This window comes from Prionailurus bengalensis, chromosome B4 (assembly GCF_016509475.1).
Source record: "Prionailurus bengalensis isolate Pbe53 chromosome B4, Fcat_Pben_1.1_paternal_pri, whole genome shotgun sequence".
NCBI lineage: Eukaryota > Metazoa > Chordata > Mammalia > Carnivora > Felidae > Prionailurus > Prionailurus bengalensis.
In genome coordinates, this window is record NC_057358.1 from 44574740 (window position 1) to 44596365 (window position 21626).

The window sequence follows — 21626 nt, forward strand, 5'->3', positions numbered from 1 at the left end:
ACACACAAAACCCAGAACAAAACAAACAAAAAAACCCAAAAAGACATGTCAAACCAGAATTATAAATTCAGCAAAACAGTCTTTCAAACAAGAAGGTGCATAAAGACCCCACATCAAACACAACACCTAACAGAACTTCTTCTTAGTAGACCCACCGTCCAAAAATGTTCTTCAAGCTAAAAGTAAACGATGCCAGAGTTACTCATTTCCACAAGAACTAATAACGATCACCAGAATGATAAATATGTCAATAAATTTTTAAATCTGTGTATTGGGGTGCCTGGGTGGCTCAGTCGGTTAAGCAGCCAACTTCAGCTCAGGTCATGATCTCGCGGTCCGTGGGTTCGAGCCCCGCATCGGGCTCTGTGCTGACAGCTCAGAGCCTGGAGCCTGTTTCGGATTCTGTGTCTCCCTCTCTCTGACCCTCCCCTGTTCGTGCTCTGTCTCTCTCTGTCTCAAAAGTAAATAAACGTTAAAAAAAAAATTTAAAATCCGTGTATGTATTTTCCTCTTGTAAGTGATCTATGAAATGATATTATTTAAAATCATCATTATAACACCATATGGTTGGATTGTACTATACAATCTTATGCTGGTATATGGGCACACAGGGAAAAGAAAACGTTTTTTTTTTTGTATTTGTCAACTTTTGTGGTGCAAAATCATCATGAATGTTTCCTTTCAAGTCTCCAATGTGAAATCGTGAATGTAGAGAACGTAAAGATGTGCATAATTGGTGTTCAGAAACCAGGGTTCGGTACAACATTGTTAGAAGGACAGGTTTCCTGCTCTGAGTGTTTCTATGAAATCTTTCCTAAGCTGCAATGATGTAAATTAAAGAAACAATTACCATTAACTTCTATGGAAGAGTTGTTGAGCATTCCCTGACCCAAAAAACAACCTCTCATGTTTTTTTTTTGGATACCTTAAGAAATATCTTGCTAATGGATGCACAAAATAAATTGAGATGAAGTACAGACGCTGAAAACCACAGTTTAAAGCTACCCTTGACAGTGAGATGCTGAGTAGCTGGTCTGACAGGACCAGACTCACTGCTTGGGGTGTGGGCTGCCTCTATAACAGCAAAGCCAGCACTGAACACATTTTTCACTTTTCATCTCTTTTTTCAGAAAAGCAAAACTCCCCTTCCCATTTCTGTTGTTCACCAAAAAAAAAAAAAATGGTACTAATCCAGGTCTTTCATAAAAGCAAAGTGACATAATGCAAACAGTTGGAAAGCTGTAATGGGGGGAGGACAAATTGCAATGTTTGTGCTTAATGTATTTTTACATGTTTATTTATTTATTTATTTAGAGAGCAAGTGTGGGCGGGGGAGGGGGCAGAGAGAGATGGGGACAAAGGATCTGAAGCAGGCTCTGCGGTGACGGCAGAGACCCAGATGCCGGGCTCCAGTTCACAAACTGTGAGATCATGACCTGAGCCCAAGGCAGATGTTTAACCGACTGAACTGCCCAGGTACCCCTCATTTAATGTACTTTGTCCGAATTAATTTGAAGTATATGGCAACCACTTCATGATATATGAGTAAAGAGTCCCATCCACAAGGTGAAAGGCTAGGAGGTACCAACGCTCATCTGCCCTACAGAAAACAGTAAGAACAGTAACGAAACCATTTCAAACGGTTCAGGGAAAGCTCTGCACAACAAAGAGCAGCAAAAACTGGGCAGAACTCGAAAATTCAGGGTGGCTCCTCAGAATGTAAAGCAAGCATTTTGCCGGCACCACACAGCCAGCTAGTTGGGAGCCGCTTGGCACCAGGAGGAATCCCCTCAGGGGAAGTCACCTCATGGAGAGAAGGGGGGCAAGAGAACCCAGCAAGGTTTAGCTTTGTGGCCATCTGCAGGTTTTGCAACAGAGGTGCCCCACTGATACTGATCCCAACTTGATGGAGCAGCCCAGAGAGCCCCCTCTGCAGCTACTCCCAGAGGCTGGAGCTGTTGCCCTGGTGAGACTTGCCTTCAGGGGCGCCAATGGAGGCATTTGGGGACTGGGTGCCATAGCACCTCGCCAGATAGAAGACTAGAGCTGCGTCTGAGTTCTTCCACCCCCGGTCCCTGGTTGGGGCTCCGTCTCAACATTACTGGGAAAGCTTGTGCTGTCTTGAGCCCCGTCCCCAGGTTCCAAGAATGCTTTGGCTCCCAGTATGGGTACCTGCGGCTACTTCCGGTAAGCCCCACCCACTGGGTTCCATGTCATGACGCTGGGTCTTCGTTGTAAAGGGCGCTCCTGCTGCTCTGAACCCCACCCCTACTTGAAGCCTAGACTTTGAACTGCCATGGCTCGCATCAGGTTGCTGCTGCCTGGACCCTTCACTCCATCTATGGCAGCTCAAGGCTCTGACCCATCATCTCTATGACCAACCTACCACTGCCTACAGCCCCATCGCTTAGGTCCCATATCAGGGTTCTGAAACCTCATTGCTGGTGCTGTACTGCTCCATCCCAAGACACACTTTCAGCTCCCAGGTCCCAGCCTGAACTGTCACTGGGGGCTGGGCTGCTAAAGCTCCGCGCCCAGGTCCCTGGGTCATGAGACATGGTTTTAAGAAACTACCACTGGATCGCGGTGCTGCTATCTTTGACTGCTGCTTGGGACAGAGTTGAAACTTTGCCTCACCCTCCCCAGCATATGCCACTTCTACACTCTGCTTCTCCTGCCTAAGCCCCTGCTGAAACTTGTCATTCTAGGGTCTGTGTCTCTGTTATATTCCCTTCACCAACCAGAGCCACAGTTGTGTGTCCCTGAGACCCTGGTACAGTTTGCATAGAGTATCTGCCCATGTCTCTATCCTAGACCCCAGTGCCCCAGCCACAGCAAATGAACTTGTGCGCCATGACCCAGGCACAATGGTAGGTCCATCAGTGCCTAATCTTGGACAACGGCTCCAACACTGCTTTGAGGCCTCTGAGGTCAACATGTCACATCAGACACCAAAAAGGATCTTCTCAGCAAGATCTTCCCACGATTAAGACAAGAGAGAATGGGATGCTATTTTTTTTCAATTTTTTAATATTGATCTATTATTGAGAGAGAGAGACAGAGAGACAGAGTGAGAGTGGGAGAGGGGCCGAGAGAGAAGGAGACAGAATCTGAAGCAGGCTCCAGTCTCTGAGCTGTCAGCACAGAGCCTGATGCAGGGCTCCAACTCACGAACCGTGAGATCATGACCTGAGCTGAGGTCAGACGCCTAACCAACTTAGCCACCCAGGTGGCCCCTGGGATGATATTTTTAAAGGGAGCAAAGAGGGGCGCCTGGGTGGCTCAGTCGGTTAAGTGGCCGACTTCAGCCCAGGTCACGATCTCGCGGTCCGTGAGTTCGAGCCCCGCGTCGGGCTCTGGGGTGATGGCTCAGAGCCCGGGGCCTGCTTCCGATTCTGTGTCTCCCTCTCTCTCTGCCCCTCCCCCGTTCATGCTCTGTCTCTCTCTGTCCCAAAAATAAATACAGGTTAAAAATTAAAAAAAAATAATAATAAAGTGAGCAAAGGGAAAGAAAAAACCCCAAAAACCTGTCAACCAGAAATACCTTACTCAGGCAGCATGATCTCCAATAGCCAAACTATAGAAAGAGCCCAAATGCCCATCATCCCATGAATGGATAAAGATATGGTATTTTTCAGAGTTAAAAATACCATAGTAGTAGGGGGGACCTTGGGCTTGTCTCATGCCTCAAGCACAGCTAGATCAACATCAAATCACTCTGAAAGCCTCGGAAATTGATCACAAGGCAATCGATAAGAGAACAAGCTGCACAATTCAAGGTAGAGAATGTGGCAGGTACGCGGAGCAGGGGAACTGGGGGGAGAGAAAATCAGCGTTGCTGCAGAGGGTCAGAGCCCTTTACACAGAGAAGAGTAAGAGAGAAGGAGGGAGAGAGCAATGCATTGGGTTCATGTAAGAAAAGCGCTCTCCCCAGCCACTGGTAGGAGAATGACGAGGAACTGACTCTTCCAAGTTTTTGCGAAGAGTTAAGCTGAAATTTTGAGTTTTTGGAAGTCTGTGCCATTTGCCGGAGTAGAGTCGGGGCCGGGGGGTGGCATTGCTCCTGGGTAGAAGAAAAGGAGGCCCAGAATGTACCGTGGACAGGGTGGGGTGGCCATCCCTTGGGTTGCACGGGGAGACTTATCCTCTCCAAGGATAAAAGACCCAGCTGGCGCCTCTGAGTGGGCATTCAACAGCAGGGCACAGAGGTACAGGAAAAGGACGGGTGAAGTGATCGCAGCTTTTTTCCTGTGCCTCACCATAAACTCCAGGCGCCTGCCCAGCCATGCAACTGCTTTTCGGGAACAGACCGGCGCCAGGGGCAGTGCTGTGAGGTTCTCCTCTGGAGGAGGGGAATGGGTTCTATGCCCTGCCGCATCCTTTAAGATCTGGAGTTTTGAACCCCAGTCATACACCAAAGATAAAACACGGGAGAACTGTGGCACCACAGTGTGTGGAAGGACTGGGCACAGAAGGGTCGAGGGCAGGGATCTGACAGAAGCCTGGGACACGGGAAAGGGAGATGGTTTGCTTGCCCGTGAGGGCTGTCTGAACAGTGGCTCCGCTAGCCGGGGATGACAGAGCTGGGTGATGCCTTTTTCCCCCACCCACCAGCATGGCCAAACTTCAGACAGCAATCCAGCATCTCCAGTAGAGGCTAGCACCCTTACACCAAACCCACCCCCTGCACCCTACAGGGACATCTTTAGGAGGACAGGTCTGACTGTAAGCCAGCGCAGTTGACCTCTTGCCCAGGGGTTTCGGTGGACCCCCTAACCCAAGCGCACTTTACCGAGTAATTCTCCTGGCTTATTATGGGTACGTATAAAACTTTGGGCATCTTATTATGCATGTATTTAGATACGTATTTGGGGAGAAAATTGGGAGGGGTTCTACATCAGATATACATTAAGCAGCTCCTCTCTTACTTTTCTCCATTCTCCATGGTCAGAGATGCGTAGGTGTGGATGGGATATGCCCACATTGAAAGGAAAAGGGCACTTGAGCCTCTTCTTTCCCTGGGCCCCTGTAGGTTCCCCAAATCTAGCAGCTGAACAGGCTTGCTCGCCAAGCCTTGACAATGCTTTTCAAAATTTCTTCAATTCCCAACGAGACAGTGTGAGGTGTTGGTATTGGGTGAGGAGACTGGGCTTTTGGCCAACGAGACAGAACAGGAAATGCAACCTGATTTCAAAAATGAAAACACATGTCCCCCCAAAATTACTCATTTAGTGTCCATAGATGATGTGTATGAAATTTCTCAAAAACCATTTCTTGGATGTTGTATTATTTCCTTTTGAGAGAAAGAGAGACAGAGCACAAGCAGGGAAGGGGCAGAGAAAGAGGGAGACACAGAATCCAAAGCAGGCTCCGGGCTCTGAGCTGTCAGCACAGAGCCTGACGCGGGCCTCGAACTCACGAACCATGAGATCATGACCTGTGCCGAAGCCGGACGCCCAACCGGCTGACACACCCAGGTGCCCTTCTCAAAAACCATTTTCAAACTGAAAATGTCTTTGATAATATATGATCAAACTCCTAAGTCAGATTATATTTCCCATACCCAGCTAAACAAATATATTGTAACAATAGAGCTTTGGATGAGTGGAAGGAAGAAGACAGTTTTAGAGCTTGGGTTTTCTTAGAAATCGGCCTTTATGAAATATTTGGAAAAGTAAAATATAAAGAGATCACATATAGGAAGAACCTCTTGTAGCTTGGCTATATTTTAAGGATATTTAGGCATTATGTAATTTATTCCTCAGCCCTTGGCGTTGGCTACTTATACAGTTACCATATCACAGGTGATGGAACTGAAGCATCAAGTTTTTAAGTAAAAATGACCAAGATTTAGTGAATACTTAGGTGTCAAAAGGTGCTTTCCAAATCATCTTCAAGCAACTCTATGAATAAGATACTATTTGCGTCATATTTTATGGGAGAGGCAAGCGAGACAGATCAGTTTTCTGACTCACACAACTAAGAGTGTGCATTCAGAATTACATTGAAATGACCTGGTTTCATTGCTGATGTTTTTAAACTTTATACCTTACTGTTTATTCCACATTTGTAAGTTGATCAAGGCCCCTGGTGAAAACATCTGCATGCTGATGTTTCCTGTTATACAAAAGCACCTTACAAGAATTTTTGGTACAGAGGAAAGAAAAATCTAGATGGAAGTTAGGAACGTTCTATTTTTTTTTTTATTTCTCATGTTTATTTTTTACAAACAAAGATATCTATCTCATGAAACACAATGAGAAAAATATTCCTATGGTTATTATGGTAAATTGGGTTATTTTTCAGTGAACTTATGTTTCCTCTAACTGACCACTTTGAAAACAGTATACTTTGCAGACAATTAATGACAGGTTTGACCATAGGACTTGTTTTCACAATATAGTTTGAGCGGGAAAGTGATACCTTCTGAGCTCAGAGTGCAGGCATTAAGAAGCACATTTCTGCTGGCCCCTCTGACAGCTGCTAATCTCTGCTTTAAAAGGTCGTATACCACATAGCCCACTGTTCTAAGAATAAACAATACAAAAGGATCTGAGCTGCATCTGTGGTTTCCAGTCAAGTCCATGCAACCCAAGCTCATCAACTAAAACGCAGCCAAACCACAAATGGGTGAACGAGACATAAAGGCTTATTTTTAGATGCCAATGAAATTTGGGTTGTTTGTAACACAAGTTTAGCAATTAGTACATCTGCCACTTACCTACTATATGAAATTAACTTTGAATATCCATCTATTTCCTCTGTATGAACATGGGAAATAAATATAAAGAATATGTCTATATTCAAGAGATCAAAGCATATGAAATGCGAATTTATTTTGTGACTTTGAGTTTTATCTCTCTTCCTCTTGTCACTGAATTACAGTAGAAAAATCTCTGAATCACTATCAAATTACTAAAGTTTGTCCTGTGATCTGGCAATAATTAGCTGTTTTACCCACACAAATATCTGTACATGTTTAATTCTTGTTTTCTTCATCATTTACTATTTTATTTTTCATGCCAAAGTATGTATGTATGTATTTATTTATTTATTTACTGGGAGAGTGGAAACAAAGCAAGGGCAGAGAGAGGGGGACAGAGGATCCAAAGCGGGCTCTGTGCTGACAGCACAGAGCCCGACGCAGGGCTCAAACTCACGAACTGTGAGATCATGACCTGAGCCGAAGTTGGACGTTCAACTGACTGAGCCACCCAGGTGCCCCTGCCAAAGTATATTTTTAAATTTGCTGGCACAGAACGACAGAGTGAGGACACAGATAATTTAATAAAACAAGATACCTTCCAAAATATCTGAAATCCTGGTGAGGAAAACAGTAGACAAGAAGAAGTACCAAAGGACGCTGGTTGTTATTCATTGAAAAAGCAACCTCTCCCCAAAAATGAATCTAATCTTTGATTAGTGCTGCACTAAAATGGGTTCAGAAGGTACAGCTTGGTTCCATTCTCTGAGGAAGTGGGCAGATCTGAATGGCTCTTAGACGGCAACCCTGGGATTGTCGCATGATACCCTGAGTGCCTGGTTATCAATTTAGTACTCTCAGCTCCAAATCTATCCCTCAGTGCTCTTTTCTCAGATAACGGTGCAAGATCCTATCAATTTTCTCTCTTGTCATCTCACAGGAGGTTGACTTCTGTTGGTAAAAGGCCATCGAGAGACACTGCAGCAGAAAGGGCTCTTCTTCCTGGTTCCTTGGTGTTTTCTCTCCTTTGGCCACTATGGCTCAGTTGCCAGCTGCCTGTTTGCAGGAAGTCCTGTGTATTCAGCCTCCACGAGTGTCTGTGGCCAGTGCCAGTTAAAGTTTCCTCTTCCAGCCTCTACCTGCTAACACTCTGGCAGGGGGTTCTTCCTTCCTGCCAGTCTCAGACCGAGATCCTTCCTCGCCAAGTTCAGCCAGGGGACCGAGGAGCTGCTCTGCCCCAGGTCAATCCAGTGAGCATGTCGGCCATGAAGTGGTGTGCACCCACATTGTCCTCGACATCTAAATCCCATCTTCAGAGAGCGGACCTGGCTTCCCAGTGATCCCTCCTTTCGGTACTTTCCTTTAAGCCTAAGGTATTCTTATAACTTTGTTTCATCCCCTCATGCTAGGCTTTCCCATATAGTTAATAATTCTTTATATCAAACTTCTCCTGGTTTCTGTCTCCTACCTCAACACTGACTGATAACCTTGCCACTCTGGGTCGTTCAATCTTCACATGCAGCCCCTTTAGGGCTAGAACAAATCAATTATTTTGGAAATATGAGTGGGCTTTTTCACCCTACCAAGGACTTTATCATAATAATGCTTGATATTATCATTTATAATGTATATGTAATTTATTTTAATAAATAACAAAAGTTTAAGAAATGGGTGATATATTCCTGAGTATATATATTTTTTATGTTAATATAAATAAAGATTTTAAAATAATTCTACAACCCTAAGGGTAAAACCTCAGGTACTCTTTGGACCTTGGGGGATTATGATATATCAATGAAGATTAATCCTGGGTAACAAGTAAAGTATTCTAATGAGTGATGTTGATGATGGGAGACGGCATGCATATGTGCATACTGGAGGGTTATGGGAAATCTCTGTACCATTCTCTTAATCTTGCTGTGAACCCAAAACTGTTGTAAAAAATAAAATCTTAAAAAAATAACTCTAAGAAAATAATCATATGGTTTGAAGAAATGAGAAATATGTTCTTTATAGATGGTGAAGCAGCATTATATCAGATTTAGGTAGGTTGAAGTGCCTGGTGCTTACAAATATATGTTTTTATTTCTAAGCAGGATTCAATTAAAATTTTTTTGGCCTGAACGTATAAAAATGTACAATTGTGGTCCCACTCTGAAGATACTGACAACCTGAAATATAGAAAATAATATCTAATTAATCTTGGTAATACATAATTTTAAATCTTAATGAACATGCAATCCATTTAGACTAAGAGTCATGTATCTAAATCTGAATATTTTCCATATTATTTTTCTATGGAAACACTTCAACAATGGTGTTTCTAAAGTTGTTCCATTAAGGGGCGCCTGGGTGGCTCAGTCGGTTAAGCATCCGACTTCAGCTCAGGTCATGATCTCACACTCCGTGAGTTCGAGCCTCCCGTCGGGCTCTGTGCTGACAGCTCAGAGCCTGGAGCCTGTTTCAGATTCTGTGTCTCCCTCTCTCTGACCCTCCCCTGTTCACGCTCTGTCTTTCTCTGTGTCAAAAATAAACATTAAAAAATAAATAAATAAATAAATAAATAAATAAAGTTGTTCCATTAAAGCTGTTTTCTTTTTCCTATGACAAATTCTTTGAGGCATAAAATAAAGGAGTTGTGAAGAAACTTACAGTTTGGAAAGGAAAGCTAAGCCTTTGGGCCACAGCCATGAACTATTATTTCTTGTCTGGGAGACTCTACACCATGAAGAATGAATGAAGAAGTCCAACATATACTATGAGAAAACAAATTTTATTAGAAGTCACATCAAAGCTCTTATACTCATGTGAACTTTGTAGTAACAAGTCAAGCTCATTCTTTGTGACTTTATGGAATCTTTCAAATTGTAATACAGTGCTATGCACTGAACCCATTGTAAAGATATCTTAGTAGGACTAAGTGAAGAAGACACACTGCCATAGATAATAATTTGGGGTTCTGACAATTGCCCTGAGGTTAATAGTAATAACTTGTGAAATATTTATTATTTTAAAAACTCCCAGAGATTCAAGTAAGAAGTACCTTTGTAATCTTCTTGCCTAGGACTGCTCCCATGATTCTCCACCTACCCACCCTAGTGCAGTGATCAAAAAGAATTGTACTATTGGGGCGCCTGGGTGGTTCAGTCAGTTGAGCATCCGGCTTCAGCTCAGGTCATGTTCTCCCGGTCCATGAGTTCGAGCCCCGCGTCAGGCTCTGTGCTGACAACTCGGAGCCTGGAGCCTGCTTCTTGTTCTGTGTCTCCCTCTCTCTGCCCCTCCCCTGTTCATGCTCTGCCTCTCTCTCGCCCTCTCAAAAATAAATAAGCATTAAAAAAATTTTAATAAAAAAAAGAATTGTACTATTTATGGGGAACTGGGTGACTCAGTGGGTTGAGCGTCTGACTTCACCTCAGGTCACGATCTCACGGTTCATGAGCTCGAGCCCCGCGTTGAGCTCTGTGCTGACAGCTCAGAGCCTGGAGCCTGCTTCAGATTCTGTATCTCCCTCTCATCCTTCCCCACTCGAGCTCTCTTAAAAATAAACATTAAAAAAAATTTTTTTTTTAAAAAGAATTGTACTATTTACAATTTGGGAAGACTGAAAAAATCATGATGCAGTTGCCTCAAGGGCAGACATGAGTAAGAGTGGGGAAGGGGATGAAATAACCATTGCTTTTTCAGCTCAAAGTGGTGAGTTTGCTTGATAATGAATGAGGGATACTCACACTTTCCTTTATCTGAGCTCAAGTCCCCCAGTAAGTAAAATGGGAAGATATTGAAGGGAAAAGTACAACAGAAGAGATGATATTAGCTCTCTACACACTTTTAGCTGATGGGGAAAATGCGCCCACATGTAGAGGAGACCCAGATAAAAGCGAAAGCTGAGACTTGAGAATTGACAGTAAAGTTATGAGCATTCCCCTCCCACACACATCCCCCACCTCTCCCCACACACATACACATACACCTGCACATCCAACACATGGCAGAGGGTGGAAGCCTTACTGATTTGCAGTATTTGAACACAACCTTTAAAAAATTAGTGGTTGACATCTAAGCTGCAAAATCACAAGGGCAATCCCTAGGAAAATAGGCTGTAAGTAAATAAATAAGTAAACAAAAAAACAAACGATAAGAATTAGGAAAAACTGATTTTGCAGTAAAAGCTATGCAAGCTCCAAAAATAAGAAATCTAAGAAAAATGAAATACAATGCATGTTTACTAAACTACATTATCAGAAATGTGTACCTAAAAAACTTTTAAAACACGCAAAGAAACCGGAAAATGTCATCCATACTAAAGTCAATAGAAACTTTTCCTGGGAAAGATGTTAGAATTACTGAAAAAAAAAGTATTTTAAAGTAACATTTATGAATATTTGTAAGTTATAAAGGGAACTATGTTCAAATAATTAAATGAAAATATGGCAGCAACATAAAAACTAGGAAATATCAGTAGAAAAATGAAACTATGTGAAAAAAAACACAGAGAAATTCTGAGTTTATAAATACATGAAATGAAAAATTCACTCAATTGGCTCTATAGAAAATTGGAGATGCAAAAGAAAAACTTGATGAAACTGAAGAAGGGGTAAGGGGATTTATTCATCCCATAGAATGAGAGAGAAAAAATAACAGAGTTCAGAGATCTTCAATAATCAGAAAACCACCATGGGTCTGAATAAAATCAAAGGAGGATAAAAGAAGCAGAAGAAAAAAAAAAACAAACAAACAGAAAAGCAATATTAACACACAGTGAAAGAATAACTTCTTAAATAGCATTTTAAAAATATTTGTGGAACCCAGTGGCTCAGCAAACTACTAACAGAATGAGCACAAGAAACCCACATCTCACAACATGATAATGGAATGACCATTAAGTGACCATTAAGTGTCACTTGCGAACACAGACAAAAAAATAAGCCTGAGGGAACAGGGTGGATTATGAGGTGACTTAAGTCAGTATGAAAATCAGGGAATGGGTGGCATATCTCCCACCTCCAGCAGACTTAAACCACATTATCTACCACAAAATCCACAGATTAGATCCAGATCTGATCTGTGTTCAGATTAGAGGGGGAATGACACCAGCAACAGAAAACAAGAGGAAGCCCCAGGCCCTTAATCCCCCATGGAAACAATAACTTAAAAATACATCCAGACACAAACCCATGTGTAGTCAGGCTAATCATTTTTGATCAGGGTGAGAAGACCATTCAGTATGGAAAGGGTAGTATCGTTCACACATGGTGCCAGGAAACTGACTACCCACACACAAAAGAATGAAGGTGGATGCTTAGGTTTATGCCCCATAATAAAGTTCATTCAACATGGACTAAATATCATCGGGACACCTGGGTGGCTCAGTCAGTGTAAGCATCTGACCCCAGCTCTGGTCATGATCTCGTGGTTCATGAGTTCGAACCCACATCGGGCTCCACACTGACAGTGCAAGAGCCTGCTTGGGATTCTCTCTCCCTCTCTGTCTGCCCCTCCCCCAATTTTGTGTGCACTCTCTCTCCCACACACACAAAATAAATAAATAAACTTTTTTTTTAAAAATCGGGCTAAACACAAGGCACCTGCTTGGCTCAATCGGTTAAGCATCTGACTTCAGCTCAGGTCATGATCTCACAGTTCGTGAATTTGAGCCCCATGTGGGGCTCTGTGCTGACAGCTCAGAGCGTGGAGCTCGCTTCAGATTCTGTGTCTCCTTCTCTTTTTGCCCCTCCCCTGCTCACACTCTGTCTCTCTCAAAAATAAATAACCATTAAAAAAATTTTAATAATTTTTTTAAAAATGGACTAAACACACAAACATAAGATGTAAAACTATCAAATTCCTTGGAGAAAACATGGAGGGAAGTACATAAAATTTTATTTGTCAATGACTTCTTGGATATGACACCAAAAGCACAGACTACAAAGGAAAAGACCATTGTAGACAAATGGGCTACATCAAATTAAAACATTTCTTTGCATCAAAGGACATGATCCACAGAATGAAAGATAGAGTGGAAAAATGCTTGCAAATCATATATCAAAACAAAGATTTATATCCAAAATATATAAGGAATACAATGTCACTAATAAAAACAAAAACCCAATAACCCAAATAAGAAATGGGTAGGGGCGCCTGGGTGGCTCAGTCGGTTGGGCATCCGACTTCGGGTCAGGTAACGATCTCACAGTCCGTGAGTTTGAGCCCCGCGTCGGCTCTGGGCTGATGGCCCAGAGCCTGGAGCCTGCTTCCGATTCTGTGTCTCCCTCTCTCTCTGACCCTCCCCCGTTCATGCTCTGTCTCTCTCTGTCTCAAAAATAAACAAAACGTTAAAAAAAATTTTTTTAAAGAAATGGGTAAAGGAATTGAATAGACATTAGAAAATACACAAATGGTCAAAAAGCATATGTAAAGGTGTTCAATATCACTGATTGTCAGAAAAATTCAAATCAAAACCATAATGAGATATCACCTCATACTTACTAGGATGGATACTATTTAGGAAAAAAGGAGGTGGAAAAAGAGGACCCTGGCACATTGTCATTGGGAAAGCAAATTGGTCAGCTATTATGTAAAACAGTATAAAGCTCCCTCCAAAAATTAAAAATAGAATTGCCCTATGAATGAGCAATCCCACGTGTAGGAAATTTTCCAAAAGAATTGAAAACAAGATCTCGAAGAGATACCTGCACACCCATCTCACTGCAGCATTATTCACAAAAGTCAACCAGTAGAAGCAGCCCAAATGTCCACTGATGGAAGAAAGGAGAAAAAAAAAAAAACAGTATACATAGAACAGTGTAATATTATTATTCAGCCTTAAAAAGGAAGGAAATCCTATCACATGCTACAACATGGTTGAAATTCCAGGACATCATGCTGAGTGAAATAAGCCAGTCACACACACACAAGAATACGATTCCACTTCTAGGAAGTATCTAATGCAGTCAAACTGATGGAAACAGCAAATAGAATGGTGATTGCTAAGGGTTCGGGGGAAAGTAGAGAAGTTCATTCTGTCCATTGAGTATGGAGTTCCAGTTTTGCAAGGTGAAAGTTCTAGAGATCTGTTGGACAACGATGTGAATACAGTTAGCACTCATGAACTGTCTGCTTAGAGTTGGGTAAGATGCATGAAACTGTTAAAGTGTAGTGGATAAGATGTGAGACATTGTGTGATTCCGACTATATGATGTCCTGGAAAAAAAAAATAAAACTATGGAAACAGTAAAAAGATCAGTGGTTGCCAAAGCTGAGCAAGAAGGGAAGGATTGATAACAGGTGAAGGACAGAGGATTTTTAGGGCAGTGAGCCTATATTACATAAATATGTAATGGACGATAAAAGTCTTTACACATCTCTCCAGTCTCATAAAATGTACATAATCAAGAGTAAACCTTAATTTAAACTATGATCTTTTGGTGATAAAGATGTGTCAATGTACTTTCATCAGTTGTAGCAAGTGTAACCCTAAGGTGGGAGATATTAACAATGGGAGAGTCTATGCATGTGTAGACAGTAGGCGTATATAGGAAACCTGTGTGCCTTCTCTCAGCTTTGATATGACCCTAAAATTTCTCTCAGAAATAAAGTTTATTTTTTAGATAAATGGGTAATATGGTAAATTTTCTATTATTTTTTTTACCACAATTAAAAATAAAATAAAAAGCAAACAAACAGAAAGAGGGGATCTTGAAAGCAGCAAGGAAAAAACTACTAATTACATTTAATTACAACTAATAATATGATTAATAGAGAAGTTCTCGCCAGAAACCATGAAGAATAAAAACAGGGAAGTTCAAAACCAAAGAGCTGAATGTGCTGAAGAAAACAAAAAAACAAGACACAAACCAAAACCCCTCAAAAAAAAAAAACCCACAACAAAGCAAAAGATGACAAAGAAAGCTTGTCACACAAACGTTCCAAATTCAGCAAAACAGTCTTTCAAAACAGAAGGTGCATGACGACCTAACAGTTTCTTAGCAGACCTGTTCTCCGTAAATGTTTTTCAAGCTAAAAGTAGATGACAAGGGATGGTGTCCACAAGAAGGAAAAAAGATCAATAGAAATGGTAAATATGTGGGTAAATTTAAAAGTCTCTGTGTGTGTTTGCTTCTCTCAATTTTTTAAGAGGTAAGATTATTTAAAGCCACAATTATAACACTGTATGGTTGGGTCTATACCATATATGGATACAACCTTGTGCTGGTAATTGAGCACATCAGAGAGGAAAGAAAACTTTATTTTGTTAGCACTTGTTGATTTCTGTGGTGCACAGTCACTGCGAAAGGTTCAAGTCACCAATGTGAAATCATGAGCACGGTGTTGAAAAAGATATGCATAATTAGTGGTCAGAAACCAGTATTAGCTGGCTTCAGCACTGTTTCAGAAGTACATACAGGTTTCCGTCCCTATCTGAAAGTAGAGCGCTTTTATGAAATCATCCATAAGCTGAAATGGCGTAAATTGAATAAGCTATTATCATTAATGCATATGCAAAATTTTCAAGCATTCCCAGACTGCCACCTTGTCCCTGGACTACTCCACCCTGCCTCTGTGCCCAAGCATCCCTGAACCTCATAATCCCAGAATCTGTGTCACTGAGGTATTTGCTTCCCCAGCCAGACTCACAATGACTATCTATCCCCTGAGATGTAATTACAGTATCCCTCGGATATCGGCACATGCCTCCACCGTAGCCATCAGTTCCAGAGTGACAGCAAGTGAAACTGCCCAGGACCCTACACCGTGGAAGTTCCATTTGCACTTGTTCCTAGCACTATGGCTCCAATACTGCTTGGAGGGGTTTGAGTGCCAGCATGCCAAGAAGGGTCACCTCAGCCAAACCTTCTCCCACGCACAAGCCCAGAGAGGGTAGAATGTTTTCTTTTTCTTCTTTCTTCTTTTTACGTGCAGTACAGCTAACATACTATAGTGTTTTATTAGTTTCAGGTATGTAATAAAGTGATTAAGCATCTCTATACGTTTCTCATTGCTCATCATAAGTATAGTCTTAGTCCCCTTTACTTATTTCACCCATCCTCTCATCCACTTCCCTTCTGGTAACCATCAGTTTGTTCTCCATAGTGAGAGTCTGGTTTTGGTTTGTCTCTTTTTTTCCTGGTTCACATGTTTTGCTTCTTAAATTCCACATATATGTGAAATCATACGGTCTTTGTCTTTCTCTGACTGTCTTATTTCACTTTGCATTATGCTCTTTAGATCCTTCCAAGTTTTTTCAAATAACAAGATTCATTACTTTTTATGCCTGAGAAATATTCCATTGCAATAAACACATTGCAATGGTGTCTATACCTTTTCAAATTAATGTTTTGATATTCTGTGGATAAATATTCAGTAGTGGAATTACAGATCATAGGAGAGTTCTATTTTTAAATTTTTTAAGGAATACCAATACTGTTTCCACAGTAGGCTGCATCAGTTTTCATTCACAGTCATGCACAAGCGTTCCTTTTTCTCCACATCCTTGCCCACACTTGCTGTTTCTTGTGTTTTTTTTTATTTTAGCCATTTTGACAGATGTGACATGATATCTCATAGTAGTTATGATTTGCATCTCCTTGATGATCAGTGCTGTGCTGTCGAGCATCTTTTCATGTATCTGTTGGCCATCTGTGTTTCTTCTTCGGAGAAATGTCTGTTCATGTCTTCTACCCATACTTTAATTGGAGTATTTGGAGGGTTTTATTGGTTTTTTGCCTTTTTTTTTTTTTTTTTTTTGGTGTTGAGTTGTATATGTTCTTCATGTATTTTGGATACTAACCAACCCTTTGTTGGATATGTCATTTGCAAATATCTTCTCCCATATAATATGCTGTGTTTTAATTTGGTCATTTCCTTTGTTATGCAGAAGCTTTTTTGATTTTGATTTAATCCAAATAGTTTACTTTGCTTCGGGAAGCATATCTACAAAAATGATGCTGTGGACAATATCAGTGAAATTACTGCCTCTGCTCTCTTCTAGGATTTTTATGGTTTCAGCTCTCACATGTAGGTCCTCAATCCATTTTGAGTTTATTTTTCTGTATGGTGCAAGAAAGTGGTCCAATTTCATTGTTTTTTTTTTAATTTTATTTTATTTTTTATTTTTTAAAATTTACATACACATTAGTTAGCGTTGTTTCGCATGTAGCTGTCCAGTTTTCCCAGCACTATTCGTTTAGGAGACTTTTTCCCATTGCATATTCTTGCCTCTTTTGTCAAAGATGAATTGACCATATACTTCTGGGTTTATTTCTGGGCTCTCTATTCTGTTCCATTGATCTTTGCATCTATTTTTGTGCCAGTATCACACTATTTTGATTACGACAGCTTTGTAGTGCATCTTGAAATTTGGAATTTTGATACCTCCAGTGATGCTCTTCTTTTTCAAGATTGCTTTGGTTATTGGGCATCTTTTGTGGTTCCATACCAATTTTAGGATCCTTTGTTCTGGTTCTGTGAAAAAATGCTGTTGGTATTTTTATATGGGTTACATTAAATCTGTAGATTTCTCTGGATAGCATGCACATTTTAACAATATTTGTTCTTCCAATTCATGAGCATAGAATGACTTTCCATTTGTGTTGTCTTTCATTTCCTTCATCAATGATTTACAGTTTCAGAGTACATGTCTTTTACCTTCTTGGTTTAACTTATTCCTAGGTAATTTTTCGTGCACTTTCAAATGAGATTGTTTCCTTTTTTTTTAATTTTTTTCTATGTTTATTTATTATGGAGAGACAGAGTGAGACAGAGCATGACCATGGGAAGGGCAGAGAGAGGAGACACAGAATTTGAAGGAGGCTTGAGGCTCTGAGCTCAGAGCCCAACGTGGGGCTCGAACCCACCCACTGCAAGATCATGACCTGAGCCGAAGTTGGATGCCCAACTGACTGAGATTGTTTTCTTAATTTTTCTTTCTGCTACTTCATTGTTGGTGTATAGAAATGCAACAGATTTCTGTATATTGATTTTTGTGTCCTGCCATTTTACTGAATCCACATATCAGGTCTAACAATTTTTTGGTGGAGTCTCATGGGTTTTCTAAATAGAGGTATGATGTCATCTGCAAATAGTTAAAATTTTACTTCTTCCTTACCAGTTGGGTATCTTTTATTTCTTTGTGTTGTCTGATTGCCGTGGCTAGGATTTCCAGTACTATTTTGAATAAGATTGTGAGAGTGGGCAACCTTTTCTCATTCCTGACCTTAGGGGAAAAGCTTTTAGTTTTTCACCACTGAGGATGATGCCCGCTGTGGATTTTCATATATGGCCTTTATTATATTGAGGTATGTTCCCTGTAAACCTACTTTGTTAAGGATTTTTAACAAAAATGGATGTCGTACTTGTCAAATGGTTTTTTCTCCAGCTATTAAAGTGATGATATGGGTTTTATTTTTTCTCTTGTTGATGTAATGCATCACACTGATTGATTTACAAATACTGAATATTTGCATTCCAGCAATAAATTCCACTTGATTAGTGTGAATAATTTTTTAGTGTATTGTTGGATCTAGTTTGCTAATATTTTATTGAGGACTTTTGCATCTGGGTTCATCAGAGATAATAGGCTGTAGTTCTGGGTTTTGTTTTTGTTGTTGTTGTTGTTTTTCTAGTGTCTTTATCTGGTTTTGGTGTCAGGGTAATGCTAGCCTCATAGAATGAATCTGGAAGCTCTCCTTCCACTTCTATTTTTTAGAATGGTTAGAGAAGAATAAGCATTAACTCTTCTTTAAGTGTTTGCTAAATTCACCTGTGAAGCCATCTGGTCCTGGAAGTCTTTTGTTACTGTTCAATTTCATTGTTGGTAATCCGTCTGTTCAATTTTCTATTTCTTCATGTTCAGTTTTGGGAGGTTATATGTTTCTAGGAATTCATCCATTATTTTTAGCTTGTCCAGTTTGTTGGCATATAATGCTCTTTTACAATCCTTTGTATTTCTGTGGTGTCAGTTGTTATTTCTCCTCTTTCAGTTGTAATTTTATTTGATTCCTCTCTCTCTCTCTCTCTTTCTCTCTCTCAGTGAATCTGGTTAGAAGATTATCAGTTTTTTTTTTAATCTTTTCAAAGAACCAGCTCTGTATTTCATTGATCTGTTCTATTCTTTGTTTACTTTCTGTATCATTTATTTCTGCTCTAATCTTTATTATTTACATTCCTCTTCTGGTTTTTCCTTTGTTTGTGTTTCTTTTTCTAGCTCCTTAAGTGTAAGTTTTCGATATTTATTTGTGGTTTTTCTTCTTCTTGATGTAGGCCTGTATTGCAATAAACTTTCTTGTTAAAGAGCTTTTGCTGTATCCCAAACACTTTACACTGTTGTGTTTTCAGTTTCATTTGCCTCTATTTATTTTTTTATTTCCTCTTTGATTTCTTAGTTGTCCCATTTACTGTTTAGTAGCATGAAATTTAACTTTCATATATTTGTGTTCATTCCATATTTTTTTCTTGTGGCCGATTTCTAATTTTATAGCATTGTGGTCAGAAAAGATGCATGGTATGACTTCAGTGTTTTTCAGTTTGCTGAGTCTTGCTTTGTGGCCTATTCTGGAGAATGGTCCATCTGCACCTGAAAAGAATGTGTGTTCTGCTCTTTTAGGGTGGAATGTTCTGAATATATCTGTTAAATCCATCTGTTCCAGTGTGTCATTCAAAGCCACTGTTTCCTTGTTGATATTCTGTTTGGATGATGTATGCATTGGTATAAGTGGGGTGTTAAAGTCCCTTACTATTATGGTATTTCTATCAGTTACTTCCTTGTAGCTTGCTACTAATTTCTTTATGTATTTGGGTGCTCCCATGTTGGTTGCATAAATATTTATAATTGTTTTCTCTTTTTGTTGGATGATTATAGAGTGTGATTCTTTGTCTCTTGTTACAATCTGTTTTAAAGTCTATCTTGTCTGAAATGAGTATTGCTACCCTGGCTTTCTTTTAGCTTCCATTTGCATGATAAATGCTTTTCCATCCTTTCACTTTCATTTTCATGTGTTTTTAGCTCTGAAGTGAGTGTCTTGAAGGCACATATACATGGGTCTTGCTTTTTTATCCATTCCATCACCCTGTGTCTTTTGATGGAGCATTTAGTTCATTTACATTCAACGTACTTATTGACAGGTATGTAATTATTGCCTGTAAAAAATTACAGGTATGTAATTTTGTTACCTATGTTATGGTTGTTTTTGCCATTCTATTCCGTTCCTTTCTTCTCTTGCTCTTTTCTCTCATGGTTTCCTAGCTTTCTTTAATGACATATTTGGATTCCTTTATCTTTATTCTTACATATCTATTACTGGTTTTTGATTTCTGGTTACCATTAGGTTTATGTTAACATCTTCTGCATATTATAGCAGTCTATGTTATGTTGATAGTCTCTTTTGAACCCATTCTTACTGCTCTCCCACCACACATTTTAGGTGTATGGTGTCATACTTTATATCCTTTTATTTTGTGAATCCCTTGCCAGATTTTTATAGATATACTTAATTTGAGTGCTTTTGTGCTTCCTGTTTTTCTTAGTCCTCCTTGTGGTCTTACCTTTCCACTCAAAAAGTCCTTGTTAACATTTCTTGAAGGGATGGTTTAGTGGTCATAAATTCCTTTAACTTTTGTTTATCTGGGAAACTCTATCTCTCCTTCTGTTCTGAATGATAGCCTGGTTGGAAAAAGTATTCCTCATTGCAGATTTTTTCTTTCATTCAGCACTCTACATGTATCATGCAGTTCCCTTCTGGCAAGCAAAGTTTCTGGTGAAAAAGCAGCCAATAGCCTTATGGTGTCTCTGTTGTATGTAACTGTTTTCCTTTCTCGTGATGCTTTCAAGACTCTCTCTTGATCCCTACTTTTTGTCACTTTAATTGCTATGTGTCTTGGTGTAGATCTCCTTAAGGTAACTTACTTCACCTATTATTTCTTCAAATAAATATTCTACCACCTTTTCTCTCTCTTCTCCTTCTAGGATCTCTATAAAGCAAATGTTATTACATTTGATGGTGTCTCCAAACTTCCTTGTTCTATTTTCATTTATTGTTATTTTCTTTCTCAGGGTCAGTTGGATTGCTTTCCACTACTCTGTACTCCAGGTTGCTGATGTGTTCTACGTCTTTTAGTGAACTATTTACTCCTTCTGGTTTACTTTTAATTTCAGTTATTGTGTATTTTTTCTTTCTCCGTTGAGGGTCTCACCGAGGTCTTCCACTCTTTTCTCAAAGTCAGTGAGTATCTTTATGGCCATTGCTTTAAATTCTCTATCAAACATACTACTTATCAATGTTTCGTTTACATATTTTGCTGTGATTTTGTCCTATTCTTTCACTGAAACATTCCTCTCTCTCCACATTTTGCCTAACTCTGTGTCCATTTCTGTGTGTTAGGAAAGGCAGCTACATCCCTGTTCTTGAAAGTAGCAGCTTTATGAACAAGAGTTCCTGTAGAGCCCTGCTATGCAATGTCACTTGTTCAGAAGAACCTGGCATTACAGGGGTGTCTCCTGTGTGTTGTGCGAGCCCCACTGTTGTGCCTGAGCTGCTATTGCTTTCACTCCAGTCATCTGCAATGATGCTCTGAGTCTGTTGGGAGCAGAGTTTGGTTCTAGTGTTATTAGTGGGACATCCTGGGGCTTCCTTGAGCTTGAGTTGAGTCAGACCAGGCATTTGCCAAAGATTTGGTAGCACAGAATGGCAGGGCATCATCCCTATGTTCTTCCATGAGAAGTTTTGTGAGCAGTGCATGCAATCAGACTAGATATCAGACCCCAGCCCTCTACTGGGCCACATTTGGACCTGGATGTGTGGTACGTTCCCTTTTCTCCCAGGGCAGGAAACCTCTGGAGTGGCGCTGGCCCCTGTTGTGGCTGCTTGCCTACTACCAGGCTTGTGGCGCCACTTTGGATAGGCTCTGGCCAAGGGCATATTGAAATGGG

The 21626-nt window shown here is 40.4% G+C and overlaps 1 protein-coding gene across 1 annotated transcript in view; it reads right to left on the minus strand.

Moving 5' to 3' along the window:
• Positions 1–7268: 7268 nt before the first annotated feature.
• The window catches only part of LOC122472732 (NKG2-A/NKG2-B type II integral membrane protein-like), a 28975-nt gene continuing 14617 nt past the window's right edge, over positions 7269–21626 (minus strand). The window contains exons 5-6 of the mRNA XM_043562530.1: positions 9356–9459; positions 7269–8874 (exon numbers count right to left, since the gene is read on the minus strand). Coding sequence (XP_043418465.1) covers positions 8745–8874; positions 9356–9459 — 234 coding nt within the window. The 3' untranslated portion in view covers positions 7269–8744. The remainder of the gene's footprint in view (positions 8875–9355; positions 9460–21626) is intronic.